Source organism: Hibiscus syriacus, unplaced genomic scaffold (genome assembly GCF_006381635.1).
Source record: "Hibiscus syriacus cultivar Baekdansim isolate YM2019G1 unplaced genomic scaffold, ASM638163v2 tig00110194_pilon, whole genome shotgun sequence".
Classification (NCBI taxonomy): domain Eukaryota; kingdom Viridiplantae; phylum Streptophyta; class Magnoliopsida; order Malvales; family Malvaceae; genus Hibiscus; species Hibiscus syriacus.
Genome location: NW_024062620.1, coordinates 578,675 through 595,176, shown reverse-complemented (window position 1 = coordinate 595,176; position 16,502 = coordinate 578,675). Strand labels below are relative to the sequence as shown.

The following is a 16,502-nucleotide window of genomic DNA, read 5'->3' as shown; positions in this document are numbered from 1 at the left end:
ATCTTTAAGGTTAGTTCATGCCATGTATATCTGTTGAAATTTTACAACTTAATACCAATTCCAATCATCTTTGATTAGTTCATGGACTGAAGTTGAAACTTTAATACATTCTCTTGGGTACAACATTGTCATCAACCTTTCCCCAATGAATCTTGTAGAACCTGGAATGACAACTGATTTGGAAAAAAAAAATCCACGAAAGTGATGAATTTTGAATTCGAATATCAGTATTCAGTAGCATAATTTTTTTATGTTATATGGAAGATGGATAACATCACACTTTCATTACTTCTATTTGAATTTTGCAGCTGCACCCGTGGGACTGAGTGAAGCCTCTACTTCTAGTACTCTTAAACAAGGTGGCATGCATGAAATATCAAGTGCAAACTCCCTAGATATTGGGAGCCAAGCTGAATTACTGAACAAGGGGACCGATAAACACGAGACTTCCTCTCGCGAAACGAAAAGCATCAACCAACACTGAATCACTCCAAAAAACAAGCAGGAATCAAGCTACTTTATTTTCTTCAAAACTACTGAATTCCTGCATTATAGCCTCTGAAAGAGCACGCAGTTTATGTGCCCAAGTGATAGCATTTTGTGTACTTTCTCATAATTTTCTCTTGCTTGGACTTAGGATAGGCACGGTTGATAGCAACGTATCCTCAAAGCCTCTTTACATAATCTTACTGACCGATTTCACCACTGCGCTCAGCCGACTGTTTCTGGACAGGAAAGGAGTCTCTGGGGAGGCTGAGGAAGAGAAACCTGCAGCATCTCAAGATGATAAAGAAAACTGGGATGTAACAGTTATCCTTTTGGAGAGAGGGTTAGTGACCTATCGGACAATCCGAGCACTTTTCACAGATTTCAGCATTTACGCAGTGGTGGTCATTTGTGGCACTTCTCTACTGTAACTTTTTTTCTTTTGTTGTTGCTAGAAGATGCATTTTATTCTTCCCCAGTTTCGGCAAATGATGCTGAGAAAACAAATTTATTTGTTGGAATTTCAACTGATCAAGTTCATATTCTCCTTTCTGCTATTATCTTCGTCTTTTATTTAAGCTTTCTTTTCTTTGTTTCCAAGTGTTTCGGAGAAAGAAAAGCTTCTATGGCTTACTGTGAAAATGTTTAAGATATCCTCATTCTTCTCTTTGTAGCATATGATTCATTAAGTGTTGTAGGTGGAATTTGTCAAAGATTATTATATAGGTTGGTTACAAGTTCTCAATCTTGCAACCTATTGTGGCCAGTAATTAAGGTTCAAGCCACTGCTCTGGTACTTGACAATTGAGATTTCATTAAATTGAAGAAGGGGGACCAAATGCAAGGATTTCTTCTGGACCACCTATTTATGGCATCACTGCTTCAAAGGCTTTTCAATTAAAGGATATTACTAACATTATTGAGAATTGTGTGAACTTTGTGCTACCCTAGACCATGCCTGATATCATGCTCCACTCAGCTGATATACATTCACAACCGATGTAGTTCATATATGCCATAAACGAACCGAACAAGGTATATTCATATTCATTCGTTTAACTTTAATTGAACAAACGAATGAACAAGATCAACTAAATGAACATAATTTCTTGTTCGTGTTTGTTCCTTAAGAAATGTATACTTTTATTTAACGAACAAAAAAAATCTTGTTTATGTTTATTCGTTTAATAAATAAACGAACTTTCCGGCAAACGGTCCGATGCATACTTTTATATGATACTCCCCTCTCTTATCCAAATAAAATTGAAGTCTTGGAATTTGAGGCTTTCAGGACATTTTATTTCCCTTTTGGTCGAGAGGGGTATCATGGTTTCAAGAATTCATAAATGCAGCCCAGAGATTATGGTTGGATGATTTATGAACCTATAATCATATATGTATGTGTATATTTTCTCAGTGGATGTATAGGCTCCACCGACAAGTCTTCCAAATATTATTGCATCTATTAATTTTACAAAAACCTGTTGCTCTTCCTGCTCATATATCCATCTAGGTAAAGGACTTGGGGGGATTCAAAATTTCTGGTAAGCACAGTAAATGCAGTGGACAATGATCTTATCTCTAAAATGTAACCTCTTCCGGGGCTTTCTCCAAGAGAGATGGTACATTATTCGGATTTTAATGTTAGTTTCATATATAAATATATATCCAACAAAAGTATGTTTAATTTTGGGTAAAGTATAGTAATGGTCACTGAACATTTCTGAAGCTTGCATTTAGGTCCCTCAACTTTTAAAACTTGTAATACAGTCCCCCAACATTTAATCCACTTGCAATATGGTCCCGCACCTATGAAAATTAGGGTAAATTATATAAATGGTCACTGAACTTTTCAGGTACTTGAATTTAGGTCCCCTAACTTTTTAAAACTTACAAAACATTCCTCAATTTCATTATAAACCCCAAATTCCAAAGTAATTCAATTTCATTCTAAACCCTAAATTTCAAAATAATTCAATTACATTCTAAAACCCAAATTCTAAAATATTTCAATTTAAGGAGGAATATACTAGATTATCTTTAAGAACGTGATAGCGTTTTGATTTCTTTACTTTTGTGAAGAAAAAAATAAACTCTCTCCTCGTAAATGTAAATTTAGCGACCTTCAATAATTTAAATATAAAAAAATGATTATGGAAGAAATTGAATAAAAAAAAGCACAATCTCTCAATGAAAAAATTAAGAATCAAAATCCCCAATTGACATCCTTATAATTTTTATTTATTTCAATTATAATTTAGTTTTTTAATAGTTTGATGTGATTATAAGATAGTATTTATTCAAAATTTTTAATTTATTAATAATATAGATATACCCTACAAACACAATTGTTTGAATTTAAAACTTTTAAAGAAAATAACATTTTTTACCTATGAAACCACTTAACGAGTTATAATATAATTTTGTTAAGTGTATTAGAAAATTAAAAAATAGATCGTGCTAGAACTAAAAGAATATAAGACAATGAAATAGAAAGTTTACGTACGTTACGAAAACATAGCACAAACCCCATCTCTTTTGAGTTGATTGTTATCATCAACTTAGGGTATATTATATTAAATTATTGATTTTTTTTATTTTATTTTTGAAGTAGTCAACTTCAGTGTTTATTTTTTATTGTGTATTTTATGATTTTATTAAATAATTTTTCTACAAAAAATATTCGATGTAATAAGTAAATAAATATTTAATTATCATGGTAATATTTATATTTTAATTATAATAGAAATAATATAAAAATAAAATATATTTATACATCATTACTATAATTAACATAACTCATATATAAAATTTTGACTCTACTATTTATGTAGTCTTAATATTTATATGAAAGATATAAAATATATTAACACATATGATTAGATATAAAAACATACACAAATAATTAGAAATATATTTATTTATAAATAAATGAATTATTATCATATATTCTTACTATTGAAAAATTTTCATGTCTTTAAATTAATATTTAAAAAATATCATATGTTTTTAAATATAAAAAGTAAATTAATTAATAATTTAGTGACATTGGCGTCGTTTATAAAAAAGACAGAAATTAAAATATTTTAGAATTTGGGTTTTAGAATGTAATTGAATTATTTTAGAATTTAGGGTTTAGAATAAAATTGAATTACTTTGGAATTTGTGGTTTAGAATAAAATTGAGGATTGTTTTGTAAGTTTTAAAAGCTGGGGGACCTAAATTCAAGTACCTAAAAAGTTTAGTGACCATTTATATAATTTACCCTAATTTTCATAGGTGCGCGGGGACCATATTGCAAATGGATTAAATGTTAGGGGACTATATTGTAAGTTTTAAAAGTTAGGGGACCTAAATGTAAGCTTCAGAAATGTTCAATGACCATTACTATACTTTACCCTTTAATTTTTAACATTTTTAAACGTATTTAATTTAAGTTTAAAGCGAGGATCAAACAAAATCGGTAGTTAAATGACATTGTCTGTATGGATTTTTAAACATTTATTGTAAAATAGTTGAGTCTTCCACACATATATTATTAAAGATGAATGTACGTTATAAATGGGAGGAACAATGGTCTAATTATATTTTAGGTCAGTGATAGTTTTGAAACTATTATAATTAAGCTTTTTTCCTTTCCGAAATTTGTTGGTATAATTATTTTTTAGGACATTATTAGTTTTAAAATTAATGGAATTAAACCTTTACCTCGAATTTATATGGTTTAATTACTTTTTAAGACCTTTGAATTTTAAATTTAGTGAAACTAAACCCTTGATCTCTTAGCTTTTACGGTTTAATTATTTTTTAAGACCTATTTATTTTAAAGTTAAACAATTTGCCTCCCTCATGATTCAATTTTGACTCCGTCCCTGAATACTACCTTAAAATCATCTCAGATTAATCAAAACAAGAAAGATTGAAGCATCATATCTCATACTCTTAAAAAACAATTGACTTAATGTCAAAAATATTTTTTATCGTTTGATTAAATAGTCATTTTGACTTTTATTCTTTTAAAACATTTTAGCTCATAAAGTTTTATTTTAATGGAAAATGACCTCTAACGTTTGATTAATAGTCACTCTAACTTTTTTTTCTTTTTTTTTTTAACATTTTAACCTCTGAAATTTCATTTTAGAACAAAAAAATCCCTATTTGATGGTGCTGATAATTTGTTGACTACCCTCTTCCATTCATGAAAAAAAATTATCTCAAAATGAAATGTAAGACTAAATTATCAGTAAAAAAGCATAAATTAAAATTATTATTTAATCAAACATTATACCAAAACAATTTTAAGTTATGAGTACGTACCTTAATAAAAAGCTATTGGAATATTGTATTTAAAATATTGAAATATATAAGTGAAATTTTTTAACCATATACTCTATAAATTATTAACTTACTGCAACATTTTTAGTGTATTTCGGCATTTTTCCTGAAAAATAATCTGTGACCGGTATATTTATCGATCTAACACCGTTTAGACTATATTTCTCGATCTAACACCCTTTGCATAAAGCGTGCCCCCTGCACCGCGCTATATGCTGATTTGGCGCTACGTGGGGTAAGGCGCCCCCCTGAACCACGCTATATGCTGACATGGACTACATGTGGGTATAGCGCGACCCTTGGAGCGCGTCTTATGCCACGTAGGGTATAGCGCGGGTCAGGGGCCGCGCCTTACCTTTAAATCTCTGACATAATTATATATAGCGCGGGGCAGGGGCCGCGCCATACCTTTAACTGATATAATTATATAAGGCGCGGTGCAACTACCGCACCTTGTATAATTATAGCAACTTTTCTCGGCTATAAATACCCTTCTCCCCCGGTTAAGTTCCTCACATCTCTCCTTTGAACTTATAAATTAATACAACAATTCCATCAACGAGTTAATAATTCTGGCAACTATCTCATATTTGATTTAGAAATTCGTGCGATTTTTCGTTATAAGGTAATTTTGTGATAAATTTTTTTATTATACTTATTGTTTATTATGATTATTTGAAAAAATATATTATACTAATTGTTGTCAATTAATTTATGTGTTTGTAAAATTAGAAAGCGGGAATATACATCGAAATAGTTTTGTGGTACATGTAATAATATAAAATTATATTATTTAAATTATTTACGTTTATGTGTAAAAATTTTATTCTGTTATATTTTCGTTCATATATTATTTATTTTATCAACATTGTTTCAGTTATTTTTTTACAGATATAATATTGCCGCACTTTTAAACTCAAAGAATGACACGTTATTGTTTATTATGATGGTGAAATTAGAGAAGATGAAACCGACGTTGTTTTCGTATCAAATGAGCGTGTTAAAATATCATTGAAGAGAAATATAACTCTTGAGGAGATGATAACGAAGATTTCGAGGAAGATTCATGTTGGAAGTAGTAGAAGAATGTCGTCGTTGCAGTACAGATTTCCAACATCATTGTTGCCATTAACTTATACAGCGTTTAAACTTTTGAACAATGATGATGTTGAAATGATTGTTGAAGCTCAAAGTAATTATTCAGACGCCGATATTGAACTGTATGTAAATTTTATTCAACTGTATATCGTTCGGGGTCAATCATTAAGCTCTCACTATGGGTTGGCTGAACAAGTTGATCAAGTTGACAGCCCGACGACATTAATGTGTAATGATTTTAATGCCATAATGAGGAGATATTCATCCGCAACTCCTTATAATAGGTACCGAGGTGGGTCGACGAACAATTCGTATGGCAACATCGCGTCCAGTTCAAAGGGAAAACATTCATCTGCAAATCCGTTTGACCTTAATATGGAGATGCCATCGACGCAACCATCTGTGTAGTTTCTATTTGACACGATGGCTTCAAGCTCCAGGGGGAGGCATTCGACTGCGAGCTTTTTCGATCTCAATGTCGATATGCCTTCTAGTTCAAGGGGAAGGCGTGCAAGTAGTAGGTTCTTTGACATAAAAGTGGAGCGCATGGAGGAACCATCATCTCCACCAGAAGAACCGCTTCGTGAGCCTGATGCGGATGGTGCTGAGACTAGACTATTCATTCACCCAGAATTACCGCAATTCAACTCCGATGATGATGAAGTTCCAGGAAATGTGGCACAAACTGAGCCTCCTGCACACATGTATGAAGCTGATTATGGTGCAATGTAAGGGATAGAATTTGCGGATATGCCTCATCTCGGTGACTATGGATATTACTCATCAATAAATAATGGTGAGTTATCTTTAGGCATGGAGTTTTCAAGCAAATAAGAAGCGGTGATGGCTATAAAAAATTACAATATCCGTAATTTTGTTCAGTCCAGAGTCAACCGATCCATGACCGAAAAATATGTATGCTAATGTGCTCGACACGAAAACGGATGCAATTGGATGGTTCACGTATCAAAAATGAAGAGGAAAAACAACATATAGAAACTAACAGTATACAACGGTCCTCACACATGTTGTGCTGGAGGGGTCAACCAAGATCATCCCAACTTGGACTCTGAAATGATATGCCAAGCCATCATGCCCATGGTAAAAACAAGCTCTCATATAGCTGTTGCAGTGTTGATTTCAGCTATACAATCGTAGTATGAGTACATTGTCTCCTATAAAAAATCTTGGTTGGCAAAACAAAATGTCATTGTCAAATTTCATGGCGAATGGGATGCATCTTATAATGAACTTCCAGGTTGGTTTAGGCTAGTGCGGACGTTGAATCCTGGGACAATTGTGGACTTCGAAACTTCCTATGCATACCTTAATGACCGAGTTCTTCGCGATCGATGCCAATTCTACCGATTTTTTTGGAGTTACCTACAGTGCGTTAATGATGTCAAATACTGCAAGCCTGTGGTCCAGATCGACGAGACTTTCTTGTATGGAAAATACAAGCAAGTTTTATTATTGGCAGTTTTCCAATATGGAAATCGCAACATTTTTCCAGTTGCTTTTGCTCTTGTTGAAGGAGAAGATACATATTCTTGGGCTTTTTTCCTCTGAAATTTACGTGCACATGTTATCACGAGGAAAAACATCTGTGTCATTTCAGATCGCGGAGCTGGGATCAAAGCAGCAATGGAGTCTTTGGGTCCAATGTGGCAACCACCCTTTGTCCAACATAGGCATTGTCTCCTACACATTTCTGAGAACTACCATGGAATGTACAAGAAGAATGATGAGCGTCAATTAATTGTGTGCATGGGTAAGTGAAACTGATGTAGTTTGTTTTCTTTCGATCGTTTTGATTTTGCAAAGAAAGCATGTTAGTAAGTTATACATTTTTTGATCAGGTTACGAACTACTTCCTCGAACGTTTGAATCAATGCTTCAAGATTTGCGGACGAAGAACGAGGAAAGATACGATTACATCAGCCTCATCGATAAAAAAATGTGGACGAACGCATATGATGGTGGATATTGATATGGACACATGACAACCAACTTGGCAGAGGCAATCAATTCAACCTTAAAGGGTGCACGTCACTTACCAGTAGCGACTTTGGTAAAGATTACATATTTTTGTTTGGGGGCGTTTTTTGTAAAGCTCGGGGGACAAGCTCAAACCTGGATGCAAGACGGTCATGTCTATCACCCTATATTAGTTGCAGATCTACAGAAAAAAAATTCTGCATCAAATGGAATGTCTGTAACAAGCTTCTCTAGAAGGCATGAAATGTTTCGTGTCACAGACTTACCGCGACCTCTTCAAGGGATTGAAGCTGTGTCGTTAAGAGTAAATCTAAGGGACAGAACGCGCGACTATGGGTTTTTTCAAGCTCTGAAGTATCCATGCTCTCATATGATAGCAGTTTGCTCGCATACACGTCAAGACTATAACCATTTTGTGGATCTCGTATACCTACTATATGAAGTTTTTAAGGTATACGAATTTGAGTTTCCCCCATAGGTAATGACAAAGACCCTGATGAGGTTTAAGATTAGCTTTCGATTGTACCAAATCCGAGTTTATTGAGGGAGCATAGTCATCCAAAATCAAATCGAATTCATTGCGATATGGATATTCGAGAAAGATCTAGACAAGACAGAAGATGTGGGCATTGTAGAAACCCATAACACATTAGAAAAACATGTCCAATTCTGTTGCCATCAAGTAACAATTGATGAAGAAATGATGTATTTGTTTATCAAATAATAATTCTTGTACTTTAATTTGCATTTACTTCAAGTTAATGTTATTCGATAATCGCTGATGAAGATTAAAAAAACGATACAATAATACGAGATAGGACGTATGCGTTATATGTGATTATAATAAAAGAGATAACAAGTGACAAACTTAAGAAAGTTATCGAACACAATCATTAAATTTTATCAAACTAATAACAATTTGGTATTTCAAATAATTTTAAATACAACAAACTTACAATAAGTATTAAATGGTAAATGATAACCAAATTACAATAACTGATATTAAATGGTAATAAACAAAATTAACTGAAATACATTAAAAAAAAGTCCAACAAATTTAACAAAATAAAGTAAGTATTAAATGAGAAATAATAAAAAATTACAATTAAAAAGTCAAATAAACTAAATACAAATATAATAAAAAAATCTATCGATGTCTGCGACGCGAATGTCTTCCGTAAGGCGGTGGCTGTCGGTCTCGAGGAGGATTTCTTCGTATCACATGTTGTGACTCCTCGCTGTCATCGTCGTCATCCTCCTCCTCCTCTTCCTCCTCCTTCTCCTGAGTAGGTATATTAGGTTGATGAGGAGCTGATGACGATGAAGCACCTCCATAGAATAAGGACCCTCGAGGTGTATGACTAACTATCCCACCGGCCTGCGAATACTGGGAAAACTCATAAAACCCAGACATCGCTGAGTGTGAAAAATGTACAAGAGGTGTCTGTGCTGCGACCATGGGTGATGAGGCTGAACCCGCCAAATATCCAGTATATGAACCCTAAGTCAGATCTGTAAACATAGACCCATAATAGCCTAAAGGAGGGGTCATTTGTGACGGTGACGGTGGCGGGGTCATAAAACCAGGTGAAAGCGGCGACAGCGACATCTGGTAATGGAAAGGCGGTGGAGGCATCATATATGGCTGTGGTATGTAAGTCGCTGGATACAGTGGCTGCTGTGAAGGTCCTGCTGGTGCAGCTGAGGATGAACCAGAAGCATCTACTCTCTGTCCATAAGTCGGGGGATGATGGTGATGTGTCAGTGAATGTCTCTGTCGACATCGCGAAAAGGTCTACCCTCATGCATCATCGGGAAGCAGAAATGGTTTCCCGTTACTGTTAAACCACTCATAATAACCGTTAGCAACCATAAAGAGGTCATAAAAAATGGGCTCTCTACGGGGAAAGCGCCGATGTCGATCCTCCCACAACACGATCCACTCATGATGCCTCACCAGCCAATCTATATCTGTCTTGCCGCGTTTATCTGTGCTATGCAACTCGTCCATATTGTGAGGTGCTTCCAGAATTGGTTGAAAACAACCAAATTGTCATAGCACGCGATCAGTGAAATGCCACTCGACGATCGCATAACAGATTAGGGGGACCATCGCCATCCAAACATCTGATGGGCCCCTCAACTCAGGTGAGATCACCTCCCTCACATCATCAGTAGAATATGACACTCATTCAAACTAAAACAAATATATATAATTTTTATCAAAAGAATAATCTAATTATATAATTATAATCTAAAATCAATTTTTAAACATTAAAATGAAAAAAATTTATTATACGCTTTATAAAATTATTAATAGTTTTATAATTACATTAGGAGTAGTGGAAATACGAATGGGTTCTTCACAACGGGACATAAAAAGGACAATCGATACCATGCCCAAGACTGCAGCAGCAGGAGACATCCGCCGATAGCATTACGCCTGTAGTCAATGGCTCGACACATCTCCCTATACAACAAAGCCAAAACTGTCGAACCCTAACTGAATGATCCGACTAGATGAAAGTCACTCAGATGTCACAACCACATGCAGTGAACTTGGTTGCGCGATTTGTCCAGCATCAGCAACCCTCCTATCAGCTGAAGTATGCATGCCCGTGCATACATTTTAACTTCATCCTCAGACGCGTCCTCGCTCAACTCCCGAAAATTGGCATCTAACCAATTTAACGGTATCCGACCACCGTTAAAACTTTCCGGGACACGTCCTAAATTTTCCCTGCACAAAGTAGTCCAGGAACCCTGTGCGATCCCTGATATAACATCTCCATCCACCGAAAGCCTCAGGTGCATAACAACATCCTCAAGTGTAATCGTGCACTCTCCGCACGGAAGATGGAATATGTGGGTCTCCGGCCTCCACCGCTCTACTAAGACAGAGATAAGGTCTGGTTCTATCTTATAGTAACCCTGATATCTACCTATGTAACCAAATCCAGCCTCTACTAAATACGACAAGACACAACTAGGTATCACTAACTTAAGGTTCTTAATAAAAGGATCTAATACACGGTCCTTCTCCTAAAAATAAATAATTACAAAAATTAATTCTTAATCTAATAATCATGCATTAAATAAATCAACAAATTATTACTAATAATTTAAATTAAATTAAAACATTAAAATGTTACCGTATCAGCAAAGTGTCGAGATATATGATTTCTATCCAAGCGAAGTAGACCGTCTTCCATTATATTTCTGCAAAAAAAATTATATAAGAAAAATATTAAATAACTTAAAATACTTAAATAAATTAAATACACAATATTAAAAATATAATAAAATATACCTTAAACAGAGAATATAAGAGTATTTGAGAGAAATTGAGAGAATTTGGTGTGATGAAAGTGATTGAGGATGAGGGTATTACAAAAATTAATTCTTAATCTAATAATCATGCATTAAATAAATCAACAAATTATTACTAATAATTTAAATTAAATTAAAACATTAAAATGTTACCGTATCAGCAAAGTGTCGAGATATATAATTTCTATCCAAGCGAAGTAGACCGTCTTCCATTACATTTCTGCAAAAAAAATTATATAAGTAAAATATTAAATAACTTAAAATACTTAAATAAATTAAATACACAATATTAAAATATAATAAAATATACCTTAAACGGAGAATATAAGAGTATTTGAGAGAAATTGAGAGAATTTGGTGTGATGAAAGTGATTGAGGATGAGGGTATTTATAGAAAGGATTGGGGTGTGAAGAGTCGGGGTATGGGGGTAATTAAGCATATAGCGTGGGGCAGGGGAGCGCCTTTCTGACGCGTGGTAGATACACAGGTAAGGCGCGACCCCTGATCCGCGCTATACCCACGTATATCCCATATCAACATATAACGCGGTGCAGGGGACGCGCCTTACCCCACGTGACGCCAAATCAACATATAGCGCGATTTAAGGGGACGATTTACTGCAAAAAATGTTAAATCGATAAATATACCGATCACCGATGATTTTTCGAGAAAAACGCCCTATATTCAAACACATAGTTTAACTTCGAATGTGGCCCTCAAGTCCTCAAAAAAAACAAAACCCCCCACCCCACCCCAAAAAAAAATACCGTTGCAATTGCAGTCTTAGAAAATAATAAAAAAATGCATATTATGACGTAACCAATTCAAATTTCAAAAGTTTAAAATGAAGGGAACAAAACACGATAAATAAAAAGAAAGCTGCTGCCATTAGCTCCTCTTGAAATCGGAGCTCCCAATCTATCTCTACAAGTAAACTTCAAATTCAAATCTTCCAACTTTCTTGTGTTTTTACTCATCTTCGTTTACCAACTTATGATAAGCATTTGCAAAAATTAAAATGAAATCTCAGTTTTTCTCTGAGAATTTAGTGTTCCTGTCGTTTTACTTCCTCCTTCAACTGTCGTGAAAAGTCTCTTCTTTTTCATTCTCAAGTCTTCACAATGAGAGAAGAAAACTCATCTGAGAACAGAGCCAAAGCATCATCAAAATTTGGCGATCAAAATCAACCACCGAAATCTCTGCACACAAAGACCATTTCCAATCAATCCAAGCCCAAGTCTTCATGGGGTTCACACATTGTGAAGGGCTTCACAGGCACAGCTGACAAGAAAACTAAGGTTCAAACCATTACTGTCCAAACCAAGAAACCTCCTTTATCGAATTCTGACCTCCCAAACACTAACCCAGTTCTGAATTCCCATTCTAGAGTTAAAAGGTCTCTCATTACTGATTTATCTTGCTCTGTTAATGCAACCCAAGTTCACCCTCAGGTCTACCAAACTCACCGGAGACAATCCTCCGGTTCTCGCGATTTGTTCATCGAATTAGACCACGTTAGGAGCCTTCTTCAGGAGTCTAAAGAAAGGGAGTTTAAGCTGCAAGCTGAGCTTGGGGAGTGGAAGACAAATGTCAAAGTTTTGGATCTCGAAAAGCAGCTTGAAACAAGGAACATTGAAGTGGATAATCTTTCACACCGAGTTGGGTTGTTGGAGTGCGAGAAGACCAGCTTATGTGATCAACTGGCAACTTTGACTTCCATTTTGGAAAGGAATGAGGAAAATTTGGAGATTTCAAAGGAACCACAATTGAACAGGGATCTTGAAATGGAAGTAGTGGAGTTGAGGAGGCTGAACAAGGAGTTACAGATGCAAAAGAGGAATCTTGCTTGCAAGCTTTCTTCTTTGGAATCCCAGTTAGCTTCTCTTGCCAAAGCTAATGAGGTACTTTCATTAACCCTTCCTTTATTTTTTGTTCATTTTGGTTGATGAATCAAGAAGATGATTGACTTCTTTTTACATTAACTAACTTGTTTTTCTGTTATCAGAGTGATGTTGTTGCGAAAGCTAAAGCGGAGGCATCAATGTTAAGACATACAAATGAAAACCTGAGTAAACAAGTTGAAGGTCTGCAAATGAGCCGGTTGAATGAAGTCGAGGAGCTTGCATACTTGAGGTGGGTTAATTCATGTTTACGAGATGAACTACGGAATTCGTGTTCGACAACGAATTCTGATAAGCCATTAAGTCCAGTTCAAAGCAAGGTTGAGTATATCCGCTCACCGAATTCAGCAAGCTGTAAGAGCTCAGAACACAGTAGTGCAAGTGTAAAGAGATTAAATTTCATAAAAAAGATGAAGAAATGGTCTATTACTAGCCAAGAATTTTCAAGTTCAGAGTATGCAGCTGATGTTGTGGACAAGGAATGGGTGCATATAGAGGAGCTGAGAAGCCCTGGAAGAAGACATTCCATAAGTGGATCAAAATGTTACATACAAGAGTTAATACCAAATAAGAGAAGACAATCTGATGGTTTTATGTGTATCAAAGAAATGGAGGAGGCTGAGCCATTAAGTTCTCAAAAGCCTGCAGCTCTTCTTTCTTCATCTTCCTTAGATTTTGAAAAAAGGGCTTTGAGGATTCCTAATCCTCCTCCCAGACCTTCATGTTCAATTCCATTTGGACCTAAAGATGAAAGTTGTACACAAATTCCACCACCACCCCCACCTCTCCCTCCAAAGTTTTCAGTGAGAAGTAGCGCCGGTGTCGTGAAACGTGCTCCACAAGTAGTCGAGTTTTATCATTCACTCATGAAAAGGGGTTCTAGAAAGGATTCCACAAATGGAGGAATATGTGATGTGCCTGATGTTGCAAATGTTCGAAGCAGCATGATCGGTGAAATCGAGAATAGATCATCACATTTAATGGCTGTAAGTGTGCTTGTCTAGTTCACTGAAGCTCAACATTTGTATAAACATCTTGTTATAAAATATCAAACTTGGTTCTACCCATTATTGGTTCATTTATTTATGCAGATCAAAGCGGATGTCGAAACTCAAGGAGAATTCGTGAATTCGTTGATAAGAGAAGTAAATGATGCAGTTTATCAGAACATCGAAGATGTTGTAGCATTTGTGAAATGGCTTGATGATGAACTTTGCTATCTAGTAAGTTGCTAATTATTAAAGTTTAGTTGACTGTCTATCGTGTATGGTACATGTGAACTATGCATAACTATGTTGCTCTTATTCATCATTTTTTTAAAAGAAATTTCGTCCAACACCTATGCTCGATACATAAATGAAAAACGAAATCATCATACAGGGACACATACACGACGACACTTACGCTCGAGTCTAAGTAACATATGTGATTTTGCTAGTTTTCCGAGTGTTGCAATAAAGTAATGATTCTATATAGTATGCTTAAAATGATATATTGCACGGTCATCTTTGAAATGATGGAAAGATACCTCTATGTATTACGATTAACCGGAATGCATGCAGTTTTCTAACACTACTATGGTTTTCGATAAATCTAAAAATCTTTTTAAGGTTGATGAAAGGGCAGTTTTGAAGCACTTTGCTTGGCCAGAGAAAAAAGCTGACACATTACGCGAAGCGGCGTTCGGATACCGAGATCTCAAGAAATTGGAGTCTGAAGTATTATACTACAAGGATGATTCCAGAGTGCCTTGTGATATTGCCTTAAAGAAAATGGTTGCCTTGTCCGAGAAGTAAGAATGCTGAACATTTTGGCCAATTTTCCAAATTATTCAAGTTGAACATCTCTGAAAATTTCTTGTGAACTAAATTCCCAGGATGGAACGTACTGTTTATAACCTCCTACGTACAAGAGAGTCGTTGATGCGTAACTGCAGGGAATTCCAAATTCCCACAGACTGGATGCTTGACAATGGGATTATAAGCAAGGTACTTCGGGTTTTAATTTATTTAAACAAAACTGGACATGCCTTCATACACCTTTTTTATGCTTCTATGTATAAGCATCATCTTAAGTAATGCCTCAATAGTATAGGATAGAAGGCTTAATGAGTGTTCACTGCAGATTAAGCTTGGATCGGTGAAACTGGCGAAAAGGTACATGAAAAGGGTAGCCATGGAACTGCAGTCCAAGGCAACGCTGGAAAAGGATCCTTCAATGGACTATATGCTCCTCCAAGGAGTCAGATTCGCTTTCAGAATACACCAGGTTCGTTGTACGATTAATATATAATGTTTTAGGGTAGGTATATGAATGGATGGGTTTAAAAGGCCTAGAGTGACCCTTGTGGTGGTTGTATGGGTGCAGTTTGCAGGAGGATTCGACTCCGAAACAATGCATGCATTTGAGGAACTCCGAAACCTTGCCAACCTCCTTAACAAGAAGTAGTAGTAGTAAAGGGCAAGGGCAAAGGCAGATTTTTGTTTTGTTTTCCTTGTGTGTTTGGGGCATAGAGTTGTGTGGTTTGCTTACCATATCGGTGAGGATTTTTCTTATATCACAATACTTGCGGCAAAAAGTCATAGAAATAGAGGATTGTGGGGAGAAGAGGAAGATGATGATGCTAAATGATCGGATAGCTGAACATGCTGCTGTGCAAGATGAAATGTGAGCAGTATCGTTATCATGTGTAAAGAAATTACAAGTTTACTTCTTCTCCTACCTAAATCACAATATTTTGACTTTTTTATATTTTCATGCTGTTTTTTCTTCCTAATTACAACACTCTTTCCTGCTACTGTTGTGTAAAGATATGTTGCAATTCCAATCAAGCTAATTAATTACAGCACCTGGCAATCTTGTTTGTATGTGTACTTGATACTTCTTAGTTTAAGTACGTCTATTTATTTTAAATTTGTTATACCTTCGTAAATATAACTTTTCGCCAACTTATTAAAATTACTTTAGGAAGGATTTACCGAAGAGCATAAGTCTTAGACGGGATCTTTGATAAGATCTTTAATGAATTCGAGAGATTTGTCCTAACTAAATATGCTATCTGACAATTGCATTTATACATTATGTTGAAGTATACATAACAATCGAGGCTCTAGATCTAACACAAACATGCAAATAGAGTCGATATATAGATCCCAATGACATACAATAAGGGGACTCTTCGACCATTCTCCTCTTCCACCTTAGAGCCTCCTTTTCGATGCCTTGTTTCCATATCTATAATTTCTTTGCAACCAGCCAATCATTTTCCTAACACTTGACTGCGGTTCTCCACTCAAATCAAAAGAGATGAATCGTCAACTATAAATTATATATTTTATCATTCAACATGGCAA

General features: G+C 35.3%; 2 protein-coding genes across 2 annotated transcripts; both read left to right on the top strand.

Annotated features, from left to right (window-relative positions):
• Positions 1–264: 264 nt before the first annotated feature.
• LOC120217985 lies at positions 265–1,009 on the top strand. The gene is made up of 2 exons (XM_039215005.1): positions 265–326; positions 428–1,009. Exons 1-2 carry the CDS (start codon positions 265–267, stop codon positions 915–917), a joined length of 552 nt encoding a protein of 183 aa, XP_039070936.1. The 3' UTR covers positions 918–1,009.
• An 11,340-nt stretch (positions 1,010–12,349) lies between these two features.
• LOC120217914 (protein CHUP1, chloroplastic-like) lies at positions 12,350–15,792 on the top strand. Its single transcript, XM_039214937.1, has 7 exons — positions 12,350–13,149; positions 13,254–14,135; positions 14,241–14,372; positions 14,760–14,941; positions 15,026–15,137; positions 15,274–15,417; positions 15,517–15,792. The coding sequence occupies exons 1-7, from the start codon at positions 12,370–12,372 to the stop codon at positions 15,595–15,597; spliced, it is 2,313 nt and encodes a 770-aa protein (XP_039070868.1). The 5' UTR covers positions 12,350–12,369; the 3' UTR covers positions 15,598–15,792.
• The last annotated feature ends 710 nt before the right edge of the window (positions 15,793–16,502 follow it).

Excerpts from the sequence above, each read along its gene's own strand:
- LOC120217914 (XM_039214937.1), top strand. The coding sequence starts at position 12,370 with ATGAGAGAAGAAAACTCATCTGAGAACAGAGCCAAAGCATCATCAAAA. Across the intron at positions 15,138-15,273 it reads ACAATGGGATTATAAGCAAG|ATTAAGCTTGGATCGGTGAA; the intron begins GTACTTCGGGTT and ends TGTTCACTGCAG. Across the intron at positions 15,418-15,516 it reads TCGCTTTCAGAATACACCAG|TTTGCAGGAGGATTCGACTC; the intron begins GTTCGTTGTACG and ends GTATGGGTGCAG.
- LOC120217985 (XM_039215005.1), top strand. The coding sequence starts at position 265 with ATGGATAACATCACACTTTCATTACTTCTATTTGAATTTTGCAGCTGC. Across the intron at positions 327-427 it reads AGCTGCACCCGTGGGACTGA|GGGACCGATAAACACGAGAC; the intron begins GTGAAGCCTCTA and ends TTACTGAACAAG.